Source organism: Melospiza georgiana, chromosome 21, assembly GCF_028018845.1.
Source record: "Melospiza georgiana isolate bMelGeo1 chromosome 21, bMelGeo1.pri, whole genome shotgun sequence".
Taxonomy (NCBI): domain Eukaryota; kingdom Metazoa; phylum Chordata; class Aves; order Passeriformes; family Passerellidae; genus Melospiza; species Melospiza georgiana.
The window spans coordinates 2,332,854-2,348,373 of NC_080450.1; the positions used below are offsets into that span (position 1 = coordinate 2,332,854).

Here is a 15,520-nt window from a genome sequence, read left to right on the forward strand (position 1 = left end):
TCTTCTTCTGTGTTGAATATTCTAATTCTCACTAACCAATCTAGTCCAAGATACAAATCCTATAGCATTTACACACAGCCTATAAGAATCATTACATTACCATACTGTGTTACATTTTAAACCCTAAAAACTCCTCTTTGGCCCCTTCTGCCAAGCTGTAGGGTCTGCTCTGACCCTTGGGCCTGTCTGCAAGCAGAGGGTGTTGTTCCATCAAAAGGGGATCACCTTCAGCTGGCCACACCATTGCTTTCCAGTTGTTCAGCAGCTGAGGGATCTCAAAGCTTGCTTTCATTTCAATCTCACTTACAGTTTCTATATTCTCAAAATCTTTTGCCAGACAATCATATTGCTAAGGCTTTCCTGTTTCGTCTCCCCCATCACCCCAGCCCCCAGAGGGTCAGATCCCCCAGCTCTGGTACCTTCACTGCCATGATCTGCCCGCTGGGCATGTGCCGCATCTTCTCCACCACGCCGTACGCGCCCCGGCCCAGCTCCGAGATGGGCTCCAGGTCATCGGCCTTCACCTCAAAGTTCTGGGGGACAAAAGGCAGCAGAGCCCTGAGGGTTTGTGCTGTGCTCTGACCCCCCAATGCAGCCCTGCAGCCCCCCCAGTGCAGCCCTGCTGCCCCCACTGCAGCCCTGCAGCCCCCGCAATGCAGCCCTGCCTGGCACATCCTCCCCCTGTTGTGCATCCCCTCCCCAGCTGGGATAAACTCCCAAGGCTGGGAGTTGTTCTATAAATATAATATATATAATATATACTATATAATATGTATATAAGAAGTGTAATATATACTATATAATATATACTATATAATATATAATATATATTATATAATATATAATATATAATATATATTATATTATATATAATATATAATATATAATATGTAATATGTAATATATAATATATAATATATAATATATAATATATAATATATAATATATACTATATAATATATAATATATAATATATAATATATAATATATAATATATAATAATATAGACTATAATAAAATAGTAAATAATATATACCATTAAATAAATATATTATTAATTATATAATAACTCATACAATAAACATTATTAATAATATAATTGAATTTTAATTGTTATTAGTTATATAATATATAATAATTTATACTTTACATAAAATTGAATAATTATTAATTATATAATAAACATTAAATAATAAATATAACATTATTCTATATAAAATGAAATAGTATATGATATTCAATATAGTTATATAATTTATACAATATACTTATATATATTTATATATTTTATATTTCTATTTATTCATTTCATACTTGTACAGTTTAAATAATATAATTAATAGATAAATAGTATATAGATTACATAGATATTATATAAATAATAAAATAGTCAATACAGTTACATAATTTATATATCAATATCTTTTATATTGATATTATATTTATATATCCTAAATAATAAAATATGTAATAGATAAATTGTATATCACATATAAATATATCTCAAAAAATATAAATAAATAAATAAATAAATGCATATATATATGTGTATATATATGTGTGTGTATGTGTATATATATATATACACACATATATATATGTGTGTGTATGTATGTATGTATGTATGTATGTATATACATGTAAATATATAAATAAAAATAAAAATATAATGCTGGGGAATCAGCCAGCACCATGGTGACCACAGAGCTCTGAGGGGACACTGCTCAGGAATTTGCTCTGTTTCCCTGCTGCACCATGTTTTACCACTCAGCCCCTGCTCCAAATACAAAATCCAAAATGAAAGGAAAGCCTCCAAAATCAAGCATTTCAAACCACAATTGGATTAGAATTTCACTGCATAAATTACCTCACTGACACCTATCTTTTGCACCTCATACATTTATGGTCCAGCTTTAAGGTGCTTTTTTGAATTCTGCTCTGCCTTTTCCTCCTATCAAAATAACTGGCCTGGCGTTTGTTTTTTGCTCTTATATATTTTTAAATCCAGGTGGATTGGTTTCCAGGGCAGGAACATCCACCCTGAGCTCAGCTCCTGGAGGAGATGACCTTCAACATCAGCACAGAGAAATATTTTGGGTGAAGGCTTTAAAGCAGCAAAGGAACTGCAGAGGAGAGTAAAACAACCCTGTTATCAACGCCCTTGCTTGATAATGGTCATTTCCAGGGGATAAGCTGCACCTCAGAGCAGCAGGGAAGGAATTTCCATGGTGGAAAATATGCAGGGAGCCCACGTGCCAGGGCAGGCAGGGGGTGATGCTGGGCAGTGCCAACATCAGCTCCAGCTCCCACCCACACAGCCCTGCCCAGGGAGCACCAACACCAGGGGCACCTGGGCATTTCTGCCTGCACATGGCTCACAAACCCCCAGAGCTCAGGCTGCAGCTTCTCCGCTTTTATTCTTCCAGGAGCTGCTTTTTATTTCAGGTAAAATGGGTGCTCATGTTAATTATAACATTATAATGTTGATTATAGCCATTATTAACATTATAATGTTAATTATAATTAATTATAATATTATATATATATAAATTATATGTTAAAGTATATCAATTATAATGTTAATTATATCTAAATAATATATATACTACATGTAAATATATATTCATATATTTATAAATACATATATTTATAAATAATATATTTATATATATTTAAATATATATTTATACATTTATAAATATATATTTATAAATCATATATTTATATATACTTTATAGCTAAATATAAATATTTTCTATATATAAATTATATGCTAAAATATATAAATTTTATATATTTATAAATATATAAATATTATGTTAATAAATATGTTAATTATACACAAATAATATATATTTAATATAATACATTTAGTGTATATTCATATATTTATAAAGATATATTTATAAATAATATCTTTATAGATTTTATATAAATATAAACATAAATATTTATATGTAGATTAGATGTTAAAATATATAAATTATAATGTTAATTATATATAAATAATATATATCATACATTTAAATATATATTCATATATTTATAAATAATATATTTATATATAAATTATATATAAATATAAATATTTTATATTTTTAAATATATGTTAAAATATATAAATTATAATGTCAATTATAATTTTCTGCCCTTTCTAGGGGGTTGAAGTGAAGCAATCCCACAAGCAGCCAGCCCAGGATGCTCTCTGGTGCCAGAGGTCTCACTCTTACCTCCTCACCAATAGAGATGCAGGCTTTGGAGTCCAGATCTCTGGGTGGCCTGCACAAAAAAAAAATGGAAAATATTTGAAATATTCCCTAAAAAATTCAATTTTTCCCTCAGTGATTAAATCCAGCCCCCAAACCATCCCCTCACACCTTCCCTGGCTCTGCAGGATCAACAGATTCACAAAGGCACCCCAAAAAAAGGAAAAAAAGTAAATGGAGCTGGCATTTCTCACCCCCAGCCTGGCCCCGCAGGATCCCACAGGGATTCACTGTGAAATCAAGGCAAGCACCAAATCCCTGCCAGCTTTAGGAAAAGGGCATTACGTGGGCAGGAGCATCCCAAGCTGCTGTAAAGCCTCACCTCAGTCCCCCAGCACAGGCTGAAACACCCAAAGCACAGAAGCCAAGCAGGCTGGGGATGCACAAAGGGCCCTAAAACCAGAGGGATTCCCACTGCAAGGGTTTATGAGTTTCATGCCTCGACCAAATGCCTGCTGCTCAAACTGCTGCCAAAGCGCCACACCAGTAAAAACTGGGGGCCCGTTCTGGTTTTTAACTTTTTCTTTTTTTAACTTTTTCTTCTGCTCTTTATCTCTTTATCTTTTACTGCCTCATCCAGCAGCACGAGAGACTGAATGACGGGGCTGAGATCTGGGAAGTGCAAGGGCTGAGAAATTATCAGACAACACCAGAACGGTTTGTGTTGGAAGGGACCTTAAATATCATTTAATTCCACTCCCTGCCATGGGTAGGGACAACTTCCACTGTCCCAGGGTGCTCCAAGCTCCATCCAAGTGCTGGAGGGCAGCTGGGCTTTGTGGTTTGCTTTTCATTCTGCCCCAGTGCTTGCAGACTTACGTGGAGCTCGTCTGTGGTTGCTCAAATGCTTCTTTAGGAATTTTCAGCCCAGGGTTTCTCTTCTTGCCTGCAAAACAAGAAAGAGGCAGAGTTGAAGAAAGGCACTTTCTGGTGGTTGTTGTTGTTGTTCGGTGTGATTTGTTTGGGGTTAATTTGCAAAACACAGCTTGTCTATATTTGCTGAGCTCATTTAAGAGAAATGCCCGGCCAGGCTGGTGGGGCAGACTCAGGGCACAGAGTTCAAACATAAAGTGCCTTTGTTCAGCAGGGTTTCATTAAAACCTGTGAGCTCTGCCTGCCAACATGCTCCAGAAACCAGGCAAGAGCCCTGGCAAAGGCAGGCCAGGAGAACATGCAAAGGGAAAGGTATTTCTGCTCCTGCCCACATAGGAACCCTTCAAACACTTCTCAGATTTTAAAACCATTCCAGATACAGAACTTCAAACCCTGGCAGGATGGAGCATCTCCTGAAAATTGCACCTGAAAGTGCAGATTGTGGTTCTGTTTAACTGCACCTTTCATCTCCTGGTCCCTACAGTTATGCAAACCCAGCAAAAATAAAGCACAATTCGAGTTTGGAGGCTTCAAAGCCATTTGTTTCTATTCACACTGACCAGCCAAGCTTTGCTGAGATGAGAAACACAAGAAGCTTTTTATGACTGCACAGATCCAGCCCCTGGGAGTAAACAACCTGGACACATCACCCATGGCACCAAACCCCAAGGGAAACATCTGCCTGCTTGCCTGGCTAATAAAATCCCCCAAAAAGGCACAAGCATCTAATTGAGGCATTCAGCATTTTTAATCTGACATTTTCTATTAATTACTCTGTTTTTTAATACAGCAGCTTTACTCTCTTTTCCCAACTCTCTCTCTCAAACTTCACCGATACTTTGGTCCATCCCCCCCAAAAAAGGCACAAGAATCTAAGTGAGGTATTCAGCATTATTAATCTGACATTTTCTATTAATTACTCTATTTTTTTACTACAGGAGTTTTAGTCACTGTTCCCAACTCTCTCAAACTTCACCTCTAATTTGGTCCATTCCCCCCAAAAAAGGCACAAGCATCTAATTGAGGTGTCCAGCATTTTTAATCTAACAATTTCTATGAATTACTCTTTTTTTTTAAGCAGGATTTTCACTCTCTGTTCCCAACCCTCTCTCTCAAACTTCACCTATAACCTGGCCCATCCTCCCCGCAAAAAAGGAACAATTTATTGAGTTATTCAGCATTTTTAATCTAACAATTTCTATTAATTAATCTTTTTTTTTAAGCAGGATTTTTACTCTGTTCCCAACCCTCTCTCTCAAGCCTCACTTATACATGTCTGAATTTGTTTTTCCTTTTGACACATCAATAGATGCCTGTGCATCCCAGTGCCAGAGGGGATCAAAGGGCAGCACCCAGGATGGAAAATGACCTGTAGGAATCATTTAATCAATTTGGATTAGCATATTTTTTAGAGTTTTAGTTTTTGGGTTGTTTTGTTGCTGTTATTTTTGTTGGAGATTTTTTGTTTTGATTTTGTTTGGGTTTTTTCAAAATTTTTTTTTTTTTTGTTTGGGTTTGGAGTTTTGGTGGAGGTTTTTTTCCCAATTTTAGTGGTTTCTTGGGGTTTTTTTAGTATTTTTTTCTTCATCTGCTCCAAAAGATGGACAAAATTTGACAAAGTCACTCCAGGATGGGCAGGCTGCAAGAACCCAGCTGACACCTTGTGGAAACAGCATTTATTGGAAACCCCTGTGCACACACACACTGATCAGAAATCAACAGAGCTGTAAATGCACAGAAGGAAAAAAAATGTGGAAAAAAACCCCAATTCTCTGCTCCCAGGAACTCCCAACTCACACGGGAAAAGCAAAATAAAAGCAGCAAGGTCATGGAGAGCACAAAGAACAGCTCTGAGCTTTCCCAAAGAGTAAAAGCTGGTGTGCAAGGAAGCAAAAACAATTCTAAAAACCAGCAAATTTTTATTCTGTTGAGTTTTCCGTTCAGGATGAATGGGACTCTTTGGAATGGGACTCTTTGGGTGGAAAATTTGGGATTTTTTTGCCCTTCTTGGGTTGTGCTGGGATTCTGGGGAGCCACGTTGATTTCTAGAGCTCTCTGGTGCTGGCTGCTCCTGTTTCCCTCTCCTGCCCAAGCTGTGCCAGGGGCACCTCAGATCTGTGGGATGTTCGATGGGAGAGCTGTTCTGGATGCTGGCACCTCACCCTAAAAAAGGAATCTCAAAAATACAGGTCTGGCAGTGCAGGAAAACAAAATCCCCGCTCCTCTGGCATTTCCAAGCTGCCACCTCCCTGCATCCGCAAGGAAACGAGACAGGCACAGGAAAAAACATCTTCAAACTGATTTTGCATGCGGGAAAGAGACACAAAATCCACCAAATTGCCTATAGAAGAGCTAACTGCTCCTCTTAGGGCTGAACTGTCCCTGTGAACACTCAACAGCTCCTCCTGGCAAACCCCAAGGATTCACTCTGGCACGACCGAAATCCAACAAGAAACAGGCACAAATTTGCTCCTTTATTGCCTTTTTTCCATTTTATCCCTCAAGGCTTTGCTTGCACCACCCCACGTGCTGTCCCCCAGGCTGCTGTGGGAGGGGGAAAATGAACCCACTGGAAATTTTGATTTGAGCTGGACCCAGAACAGGTTGTGCACTGTTGAATCTTATCTTGGTTCACGGGTGGTGTCAGCAGAACCAGGGAGCAAAAAGCCAAACCCAAATAAACACTAAAAGCCTTTCCTCCTAGGGAAATAAAATCTGCATTTTGGGGAGTTTATTTTCCTTGTCTCGTCTTCACAGAACACAATATTTTGAAACTTTGCCATTTTTTTGAAGCACAATCTGTCCGTGCCTGGCAGCTGCCAAGGCAGGATTGAACATTCCTTGGGGTTTTCTTTTCAAGAAAAAGGAAAGCAACAACAGTAGCTCGAACAAGACATGGATTTCACGATGGCACCAGGAGGAGGGATGGGAAATGGGAATTGCCACGGGCAGGATTTGCACCTGCAGCAGCCAGAGGTGTGTGGATGGTGAGGCTGTGCTGACTTCATGGCTATTTAATGAATCCTGGGCTGAAATCAGGCGATTTCATGGCTTTTAACTGCATCAGGCCAAATTTCTGAGCTCCTTTTGTTCCAACATGCAAAGCACTCATCTCTCCGAGCCTCTGGGGCCAAGGGGTGTGAGTGGTTTGCAGGAAGCCCCAGCAATCCTGAGCATGGCACTGCTTTAAACCCAAAACAAGCAGCAGAACCACCCCAGCAGGAGCCAGGATCCCCCTTCATTCAGAACCCAACACCCAGCTCACACCCACTGACTTTCTCCCCAACACAAACACACTTAAAAGGCTTTTTTTATTAAAAAAAGGAAAAGAATATTTGGAAGTCTGAAGATCTGAAGTCTCAACGTGGCTCCTTCTGCAGAAGGTTCTGCTGGTGGCTCGGCAGATGGGACGGTGCATCTGCTCCTCAGCACCCAAAAAACCATGAATTTTCTGTGTGAACAACCCCTGGAGCTTTGCTGGTCCCTCACCTTCAGCCTTTAAACCCAAAACAAGCAGCAGAACTACCCCAGCAGGAGCCAGGATCCCCCTTCATTCAGAACTCAACACCCAGCTCACACCACTGACTTTCTCCCCCAACACAAACACACTTTAAAGGCTTTTTATTAAAAGGAAAAGAACATTTGGAAGTCTCAAGATCAGCTCTGTTCAATAGGAACTGCCAAGCAAGTGTCTCTCTGTCAAAATAAAATCTCCCAGTTTGCCAGAGCAGACTCAGCTTGGGGAGCACTAAAATCATCTGCACAGGAGCTCCAAATGTGGGGGCAGCTCAATAACCCACAAAATGGGATGGTACCTGTTCCACGCAGCAGCAAACCAGTATTTTCCACTCTGTTTTTGTGAATCATGACTATTTTTAGCTTTGTTTCCTGGACAAAACCACCGCGTGTGTTTATCTGTGCTGCCTGTGGCCCCTCTCAGCCCCATCTGACACAGAAACTGAGCTTCTGGAGACTGTAAATCTGGGAAAAGCAGATTCAATAACAGAGTCAGGGACTGGAAGACAAAATCCACCCATGGCAGGCACCAGGAATCCACACAGGTGCTTCAAACACTGAAATAACAGCACAGGGCTCCAGCCTGGGGCACATCCCAGCAGGGCAGAGGGATTTTGCTGCAATTCTTGGGCATTTGCAATAAGGAAAGCCCCAGTGATCCACCACACACAGCCCCAAGTCTAAATGTGGCTCCTTCTGCAGAAGGTTCTGCTGGTGGCTCAGCAGATGGGATGGTGCATCTGCTCCCCAGCACCCAAAAAATGTGAATTTTCTGTGCAAACAACCCCTGGAGCTTTGCTGTCCCTGAGCCTCTGAGTAAAGCTCATTTGAGAGCTCTCCCTGCAATTTGGCACATGGAGAACATCCACAAGCACTTGACTCAAAAGCCAAGTTTGAAGAATAATTGAGGCAGAAAAAACCAAGCCTGGTTTGGAATGATGCTGAGAGACACCTCCAGAATCCAGATTTGATAAACAAAACTTCCAGGGTACCTGTGACATTAAGCAGAAGCTTAAATCTACTTGGTTTTAGCAAAAAAAAGCCCCAAAAACTCACAGTGAATACTGAACTGGTGCTGAAGAAGGCACCACCTTTACAAAGCTAGTTTCCTGAAAATTCCTTCCTGCAAGTTCCACCTCAGGATGAGAAGAAAAGCCTCAAATTGTGCCTGGAGAGGTTCAGATTCGAAACTGGGAGGAATTTCTTCTCCAAAAGGGTGGCCAGGGCAGTGGTGGCATCACCATCCCTGAGCAGAGGTGGCACCTGGGGACGTGGTTTAGTGGTGGCCTTGGAAGTGCTGGGTTAATGTTGGGATTTATTGTGCTTGGAGAGCTTTTCCACCCTCAATGATTTCCTGATTTTGGGGTTAATTTAATGAGCTTGGAGAGCTTTTCCACCCTTCCTAATTCCCTGATTTTGGGGTTAATTTAATGAGCTTGGAGAGCTTTTCCACCCTTCCTAATTCCCTGATTTTGGGGTTCTTGTTTGGATTCAATGAGCTTGGAGAGCTTTTCCACCCTCGATGATTCCCTCATTTTGGGGTTAATGTTTGGATTCAATGAGCTTGAAGAGCTTTTCCATCCTCAATGATTTCCTGATTTTGGGGTTTTTGTTTGGATTCAATGAGCTTGGAGAGCTTTTCCATCCTTCCTAATTCCCTGATTTTGGGGTTAATTTAATGAGCTTGGAGAGCTTTTCCACCCTCGATGATTCCCTGATTTTGGGGTTCTTGTGTGGTTTCAATGACCTTGGAGACCTTTTCCACCCTTCATAATTCCCTGATTTTGGGGTTAATGCTTGGATTCAATGAGCTTGGAGAGCTTTCCCACCCTTGATAATTCAAAGGGAAGACAGAGGAATTTGCTGCCCACATGGGCTGTAACAGAAAATAAACTTTGACTTCTGAAGGAAAATCCCAGTCTCCAGACTTTTCACTGCAGTCAAAAACCTTTTATTATGTAATCCAAAATAAATGGTTCCTTGCCACAAAAAGCTCCTATTTCCTTCAAAGGATATTAACTAGTTCTGTCTTCACCACAATTTATTATTAAAAATGTGTTCAATAGCCATGTAGCAACATTTCCTTTCAAACAACACTCTTAGGCACATAACATGCTGGTAAAATTTCACAGGCAGGAAATGCCTCTTTCTCCCATTTTTAGGAGATAAAAGTGGCTCATTTACAGTTCCTGTCTCTCTTAAGGACTTTTTGCGTGATTTCTTGGAAGGTTTTGAAAGCTCAATGATCTGGTTTTCCCCTATCAGCTGTAGTGTCTGTGTGAGCAAACTCCCATCTCAAAAATGAGGGCAAACCGGGAATGTTTGGTGGGTTTCCATGGAAGAAAAGTGAATTTTGGCAGCTCCCAAGCCTGGCCCGACCCTGAAGTGCCACTTTGCACAGGGACAGGACCCGTGGCCATGGCTTGGGTGCAAAACTCCCAACCCAGATGGTTCTGGCAAAACCCAGGAATTAAGAATATTTATTTTGTGTCCCAGCCACCCTGCAGACACTGAGCAGGAGGAAATTCCTCACACAAAGCCTTGGTGTGCAAGTGCAAAGGGTTTATTTCATCACAGCTCTGCTCCAGCCCATATTTCAGCAGCAATGGTGGGTTTGGTGCTGCCAAAGAGAACTTTAGGCCTTTCAGGACACCTGGAAATACCCAAATCTCTGAGAAATTCACTCATTAACCCCCTGGACACAAACACTGAGATATCCCAACACAGCACCCAGGGCAAAGCAGGGTCACATGGAGCAACTGCTGCTGCAGGTGTAGCAACCTTGTATTTAAAAATATTTTGGCAAAATTACCAAAAATGACCAAAAAGTGAAAAAAAAAATTAACAAGTATTACAAACCATCTCACAGGTTCATTATTTATATTTGTGAATTCCTATGGCTGTTACAACAGCTGCTGTAGGTGTAGCAACCTTGTATTTAAAAATATTTTGACAAAATTACCAAAGAAGTGAAAAAGTATTTTTAGCAATTACAATTACAAATCATCTCAGGGGTTCATTATTTATATTTGTGAATTCCTCTGGCTGTACACAGACCATCGTGGCACAGTCTGAGGGTGGGGATGTCCTGTACCTGCCCCAGCTCATCCCCACTGCCCAGTGCTCAAGGTTTGAAGCCTTTAAGCCAGGTCTGTCCCCCAAGGAATTAAATTGTTCCCCCACACGTGGGGACATCCCAGAGGAGCATTCCTGGTGTCCCCAGGGTCAGACACTGCCCACTCCAGACTAAACAAGGGCCATGAGCACAGCCCGGGGCTCCCTGCGAGCCGAAAAATGAAAATACACAGAGATAACAAAGTCTCTGCTCAGTGAGTGGGGCTGAGGAGAAGCCCGGCTGCTGGAGCTGCACCAGAACTCCTCGTGGCTCCACTCCAGCTGAGATGGAAATCCAGCCCTCACAGAGAACACAAAGGGGGTACGTTCCTCAGGCAGCCACTTCCATGGGTTTTGCAGCACAAAATGCCACATCCCCACGTGTCCCCCCTATGTGGCGCCTCCACAGTGGGTCCTGCACCACCACCTTCCTCCCACGGGCTCCAAATGGGTAAAAACCCTCTGAAATTTGTGGAACAGGCACTGAATTTTGGATTTAAACGCCTTTGGGATGGAGCTGCAGGTGACAGGGAGGAAGGTGGTGGTGCAGGAAAATCCACTCCAGCTGAAATGGAAATCCAGCCCTCACAGAGAACACAAATGGGGTACATTCCTCAGGCAGCCACTTCTGTGGGTTTTGCAGCACAAAATGCCACATCCCCACGTGTCCCCCTCATGCGGCATCTCCACAGTGGCTCCTTCAGGAAGGTGTAGAGAGCAATAATGTCACCTCTGAGTCTCTTCCAGGCTAAACAACCCCAGCTCCCTCACGGGTTCCTCGCAGGGTTTGTGTTCCCAGCCCCTCATCAGCCTTGGTGCCTCCTCTGGATGTGCTCGAGCATCCCAACATCCTTCCTAAACTGGACGCAGCTCTCAAGCTGTGCCCACACCGGTGCCAAGTGCACGGGAAGAACGACCTCCCTGCTCCTGAACCCAGCCTCTGCCAGCACTCATCCACGACCCAGCACCCAGCTGTGTCCCTAACATCCAGATGTGCCCCAGCTCCACTCCTTGCCCCGGGCTCTCTCCATCCCAGGGCTGCACTCACAGGGCTGCGCTCTCTGCCCTGACTCAGCCCCACAAGCTGCAATAAACCCAGGCCAGCAGAGGCTCCAAACCAAAACAGCAGGGCTGTGCAGGGAGAGGTGAGGTGCACCCGCTGAACTGGGGCAGCCCTGAGCAGTGCCAGGGTTATTTGTGTCCCTGCTGAGGCGCCCACACTGCCCAGACAAAGCTCTGCAGCTCTGCTGCCAGGTGAAATCACAAGGACGGGGCTTGGTGCCTGCCTCAGCCCGGCCTCCAGCAGGAGAGGCTCTGAACAGCAGCAGAAGAAAACAGGAGAAGCTCTCAACAGCAGCAGAAGAAAAAGCTGGAACAGGCAGCTCTGCAATAAGGACTCCAGCAGACTCAATCTGTGGCTCCTGTGGTGCAGACACGGACAGAAATGTCACCAAACCCTGCAAATATCAGGAGCTGCTTGCCTGCCTTTCAGCAAGCTCTGTATGCCAGTAATTCAGTTTTGGAGGTAATTTCCTGACTGGGGCTAATCTCTTTTACTCTGCCCATTTTCCTCTTAACACGCCCTGCAAAAGGGCTGCAGGCTGCTGGGTCACTGGTGACAGTACTGAAACCAGGGGATGCCATTTCTTCTTGTTTATCTGCACATTTTGGTTACCAGAGTCTGCCTGTGCCCCTGAGAAGAGTGCATTTCCAATGAGTTGTTAAATATCAATAATTTTGAGAGCCAAATGGGAATACTCATGGAAACAGAGGAGTGTGCCACAAGCCATTTATTTATTGAGCATCTTCACCTTCTGCAGAAGGCCCTGGTGAGCAGGAGGGCTGTGTTAATCCATGTGCAGGTCAGAAATGAGGTGCCAGCTCTGCCCAGATTTTTCCTTCATGAGAGGAACACCCCAACAGGAAAGGATCTGTCCCCTGGCATTCTGTCATTGGGAACTCTGGCAAAGCTTCAGCCAAATATTGTGATTACATTTCAACATGTGAAGGTCAAAGCTTTGATTATCCTGCCTTTGTGCCACACCATCACACAGCTCTCTTGCTATTCTGTAATGATGCAAGAGCTTACTTGCTTATTTTTATGTCTCAGTTATTAAAGATCCATCTTTAATATCTGAGATATAAAAATAAGCAAGTAAGCTCTTGCTTACTTTTCAGTAAGCAATTTTAACCTTTTTTAAAGCAAATTTATAATTCTGACCAGTGCAGAGGGCAGGAACCAACTCCTGCTCCCTCTGCTGGCAATGCCTCCAGAATAAACTTTAAAACACCCAGAAACACCATTGCTGGGGGAAACCTGTGGAACCGCAGAAATCCCAGGAAACCAAAGCTGTGACCCCTCTGTGGGGCATCTAAAACCACCCAGGAGCACCAGTGCTGGGGGAAGCCATGGGAAATGCAGGAAACCAAAGCTGTGACCCCTCTGTGGGGCATCTAAAACCACCCAGGAGCACCAATGATGGGAGGAACCATGGGAAATTCAAGAAACCAAACCTGTCACCCCTCTGTGGGCACTTAAAAACACCCAGGAGCACCAGTGCTGGGGTGAAGCCAGGGGAAATGCAGGAAACCCAGAAAACCAAAGCTGAGACCCCTCCGTGGGGCATTTAAAAACACCATTGCTGGGGGAAGCCAGGGGAACTGCAGGAAACCAAAGCTGTGACTCCTCTGTGTCCCACCACCAGCTCTGGGCGCTGCCCCAGCTCCTGGCCAGCACTGCCCTCCTGTTCATGGCACTGCCCTCCTGTTTATGGCACTGCCCCCATTTATGGCACTGCCCCCATTTATGGCACTGCCCTCCTGTTTATGGCACTGCCCCCATTAATAGCACTGCCCCCATTTATGGCACTGCCCTCCTGTTTATGGCACTGCCCCCGTTTATGGCACTGCCCCCATTTATGGCACTGCCCCCATTAATGGCACTGCCCTCCTGTTTATGGCACTGCCCCCATTTATGGCACTGCCCTCATTAATGGCACTGCCCCCATTAATGGCACTGCCCTCCTGTTTATGGCACTGCCCCCATTTATGGCACTGCCCTCCTGTTTATGGCACTGTCCCCATTTATGGCACTGCCCCCACTTATGGCACTGCCCCCATTTATGGCACTGCCCCCATTTATGGCACTGCCCTCCTGTTTATGGCACTGCCCCCATTTATGGCACTGCCCCCATTTATGGCACTGCCCCCATTAATGGCACTGCCCTCCTGTTTATGGCACTGCCCCCATTTATGGCACTGCCCTCATTAATGGCACTGCCCCCATTAATGGCACTGCCCTCCTGTTTATGGCACTGCCCCCATTTATGGCACTGCCCTCCTGTTTATGGCACTGCCCCCGTTTATGGCACTGCCCTCCTGTTTCTGGCACTGCCCCCATTGATGGCACTGCCCGCCCTGCCCAGGGCTGCTCAGGAGCCCAGGGGCACACAGAGCCAAGCACTGGAGCTGCTCCAGCACCAGCACCAGCAGCAGCTCTGGCACAGGGGGGAGCTCCAGGAGCTCCAGGCTGAGCAGGGCAAGGTGGATGCAGCTCCCAGGGAAGCTTTTTCAAGTTCAGACATGCTTAAGGCAGAGGTCAGAGAGCGCGACCTGCCAGCCACCTCCTTCGCTGCTTTTCCACCCTGCAGCTTGGCTTGGCCCAAACCTGCCTTCCACTCCTGCCAGCACATCATCTCGAATGCCCTCAAATCCTAAAAACAACCTGTCCCTGTCCCTATCCCTGTCCCTGTCCCTGTCCCTGTCCCTGTCCCTGCCCCTGTCCCTGTCCCTATCCCTGTCCCCAGGGCAGAAGCTGGAACTGCTGAGATCTCTCCTCATCCTCCTCCAGGCTGAGGAAGGCACATTTGCTTGTCTGGCACAGAAAGAATCCAAGGCATTTATAAAGAACAAAAGCTTTCCCCCAGGTTTATCGTGCAGTTTTATCTCAATTTGGAAATCACACTGAAGAAATCCATGACAGCACTGCGACAGACTTGTGACAGCAACTCTTGTCCTTCCAATAAAGTGACACGAGTGGGCAGATTTTTTTTTTCTCTCTCTTCATATGTGCACATGGATCAAAGCCCATCAGGTCACATCCCTAAAGCAGAAGCTGAAAATGCAAATCTCCTTTTAGGAGCCCTCCTGCCAAAGCCTCCACACAACTCCCCATGAGAGGTCTGAGGCTGGAGCTTCACTTACACACTCCCAAAAAGGAGATGCTTCCCATGGGCAGATGAGCAGAATTGGGGAAAAAGGAAAGCAGAAAAAGGGGAAAAAAGGAACCAAGAGAAGCAGGATAAAATAAATCATCAACACAGACCCATAATGTCCATCCCACTTAGCAATCAGGACAAAATACGTCCCAAGCTTGTAAATTCTTTTATGGGTGTGCTCGACCCCAACCAAGCACATTCAGTCCCGTGCAGAAGGACTCAGATGTTCTGAGTTTACCACGTGCACTTTCAGGATGAAGTGAAAAAATCCTATTAAAAAAAAAAAAAATTTAAATTTTAAAAAAAATTTCAAAAATTTAAATTAAAAAAAAATTAAAATTAAATTAAAAATTTAAATTAAAAATTAAAATTAAATTAAAAATTTTAGAAATCCTATTTAAAAAATCCCACTTTCACGATTTAAAAAAAAAATCCTATTTAGCCTTTCCATTAAGGCAAAATAAAAAAATTCTTCAGCCCCTACTGCTCCAACCAAGCACATTCAGTCCCATGCAAAAGGACTCAGATGTTCTG

At 43.6% G+C, this 15,520-nt stretch overlaps 1 protein-coding gene across 1 annotated transcript in view; it reads right to left on the reverse strand.

Moving 5' to 3' along the window:
- MAP2K6 (mitogen-activated protein kinase kinase 6) overlaps positions 1–15,520 on the reverse strand; it is a 56,315-nt gene that overhangs the window by 29,943 nt on the left and 10,852 nt on the right. Inside the window, exons 2-4 of the mRNA XM_058038562.1 lie at positions 4,086–4,152; positions 3,231–3,279; positions 420–533 (exon numbers count right to left, since the gene is read on the reverse strand). Of these exons, the coding sequence (XP_057894545.1) occupies positions 420–533; positions 3,231–3,279; positions 4,086–4,152 (230 nt within the window). The remainder of the gene's footprint in view (positions 1–419; positions 534–3,230; positions 3,280–4,085; positions 4,153–15,520) is intronic.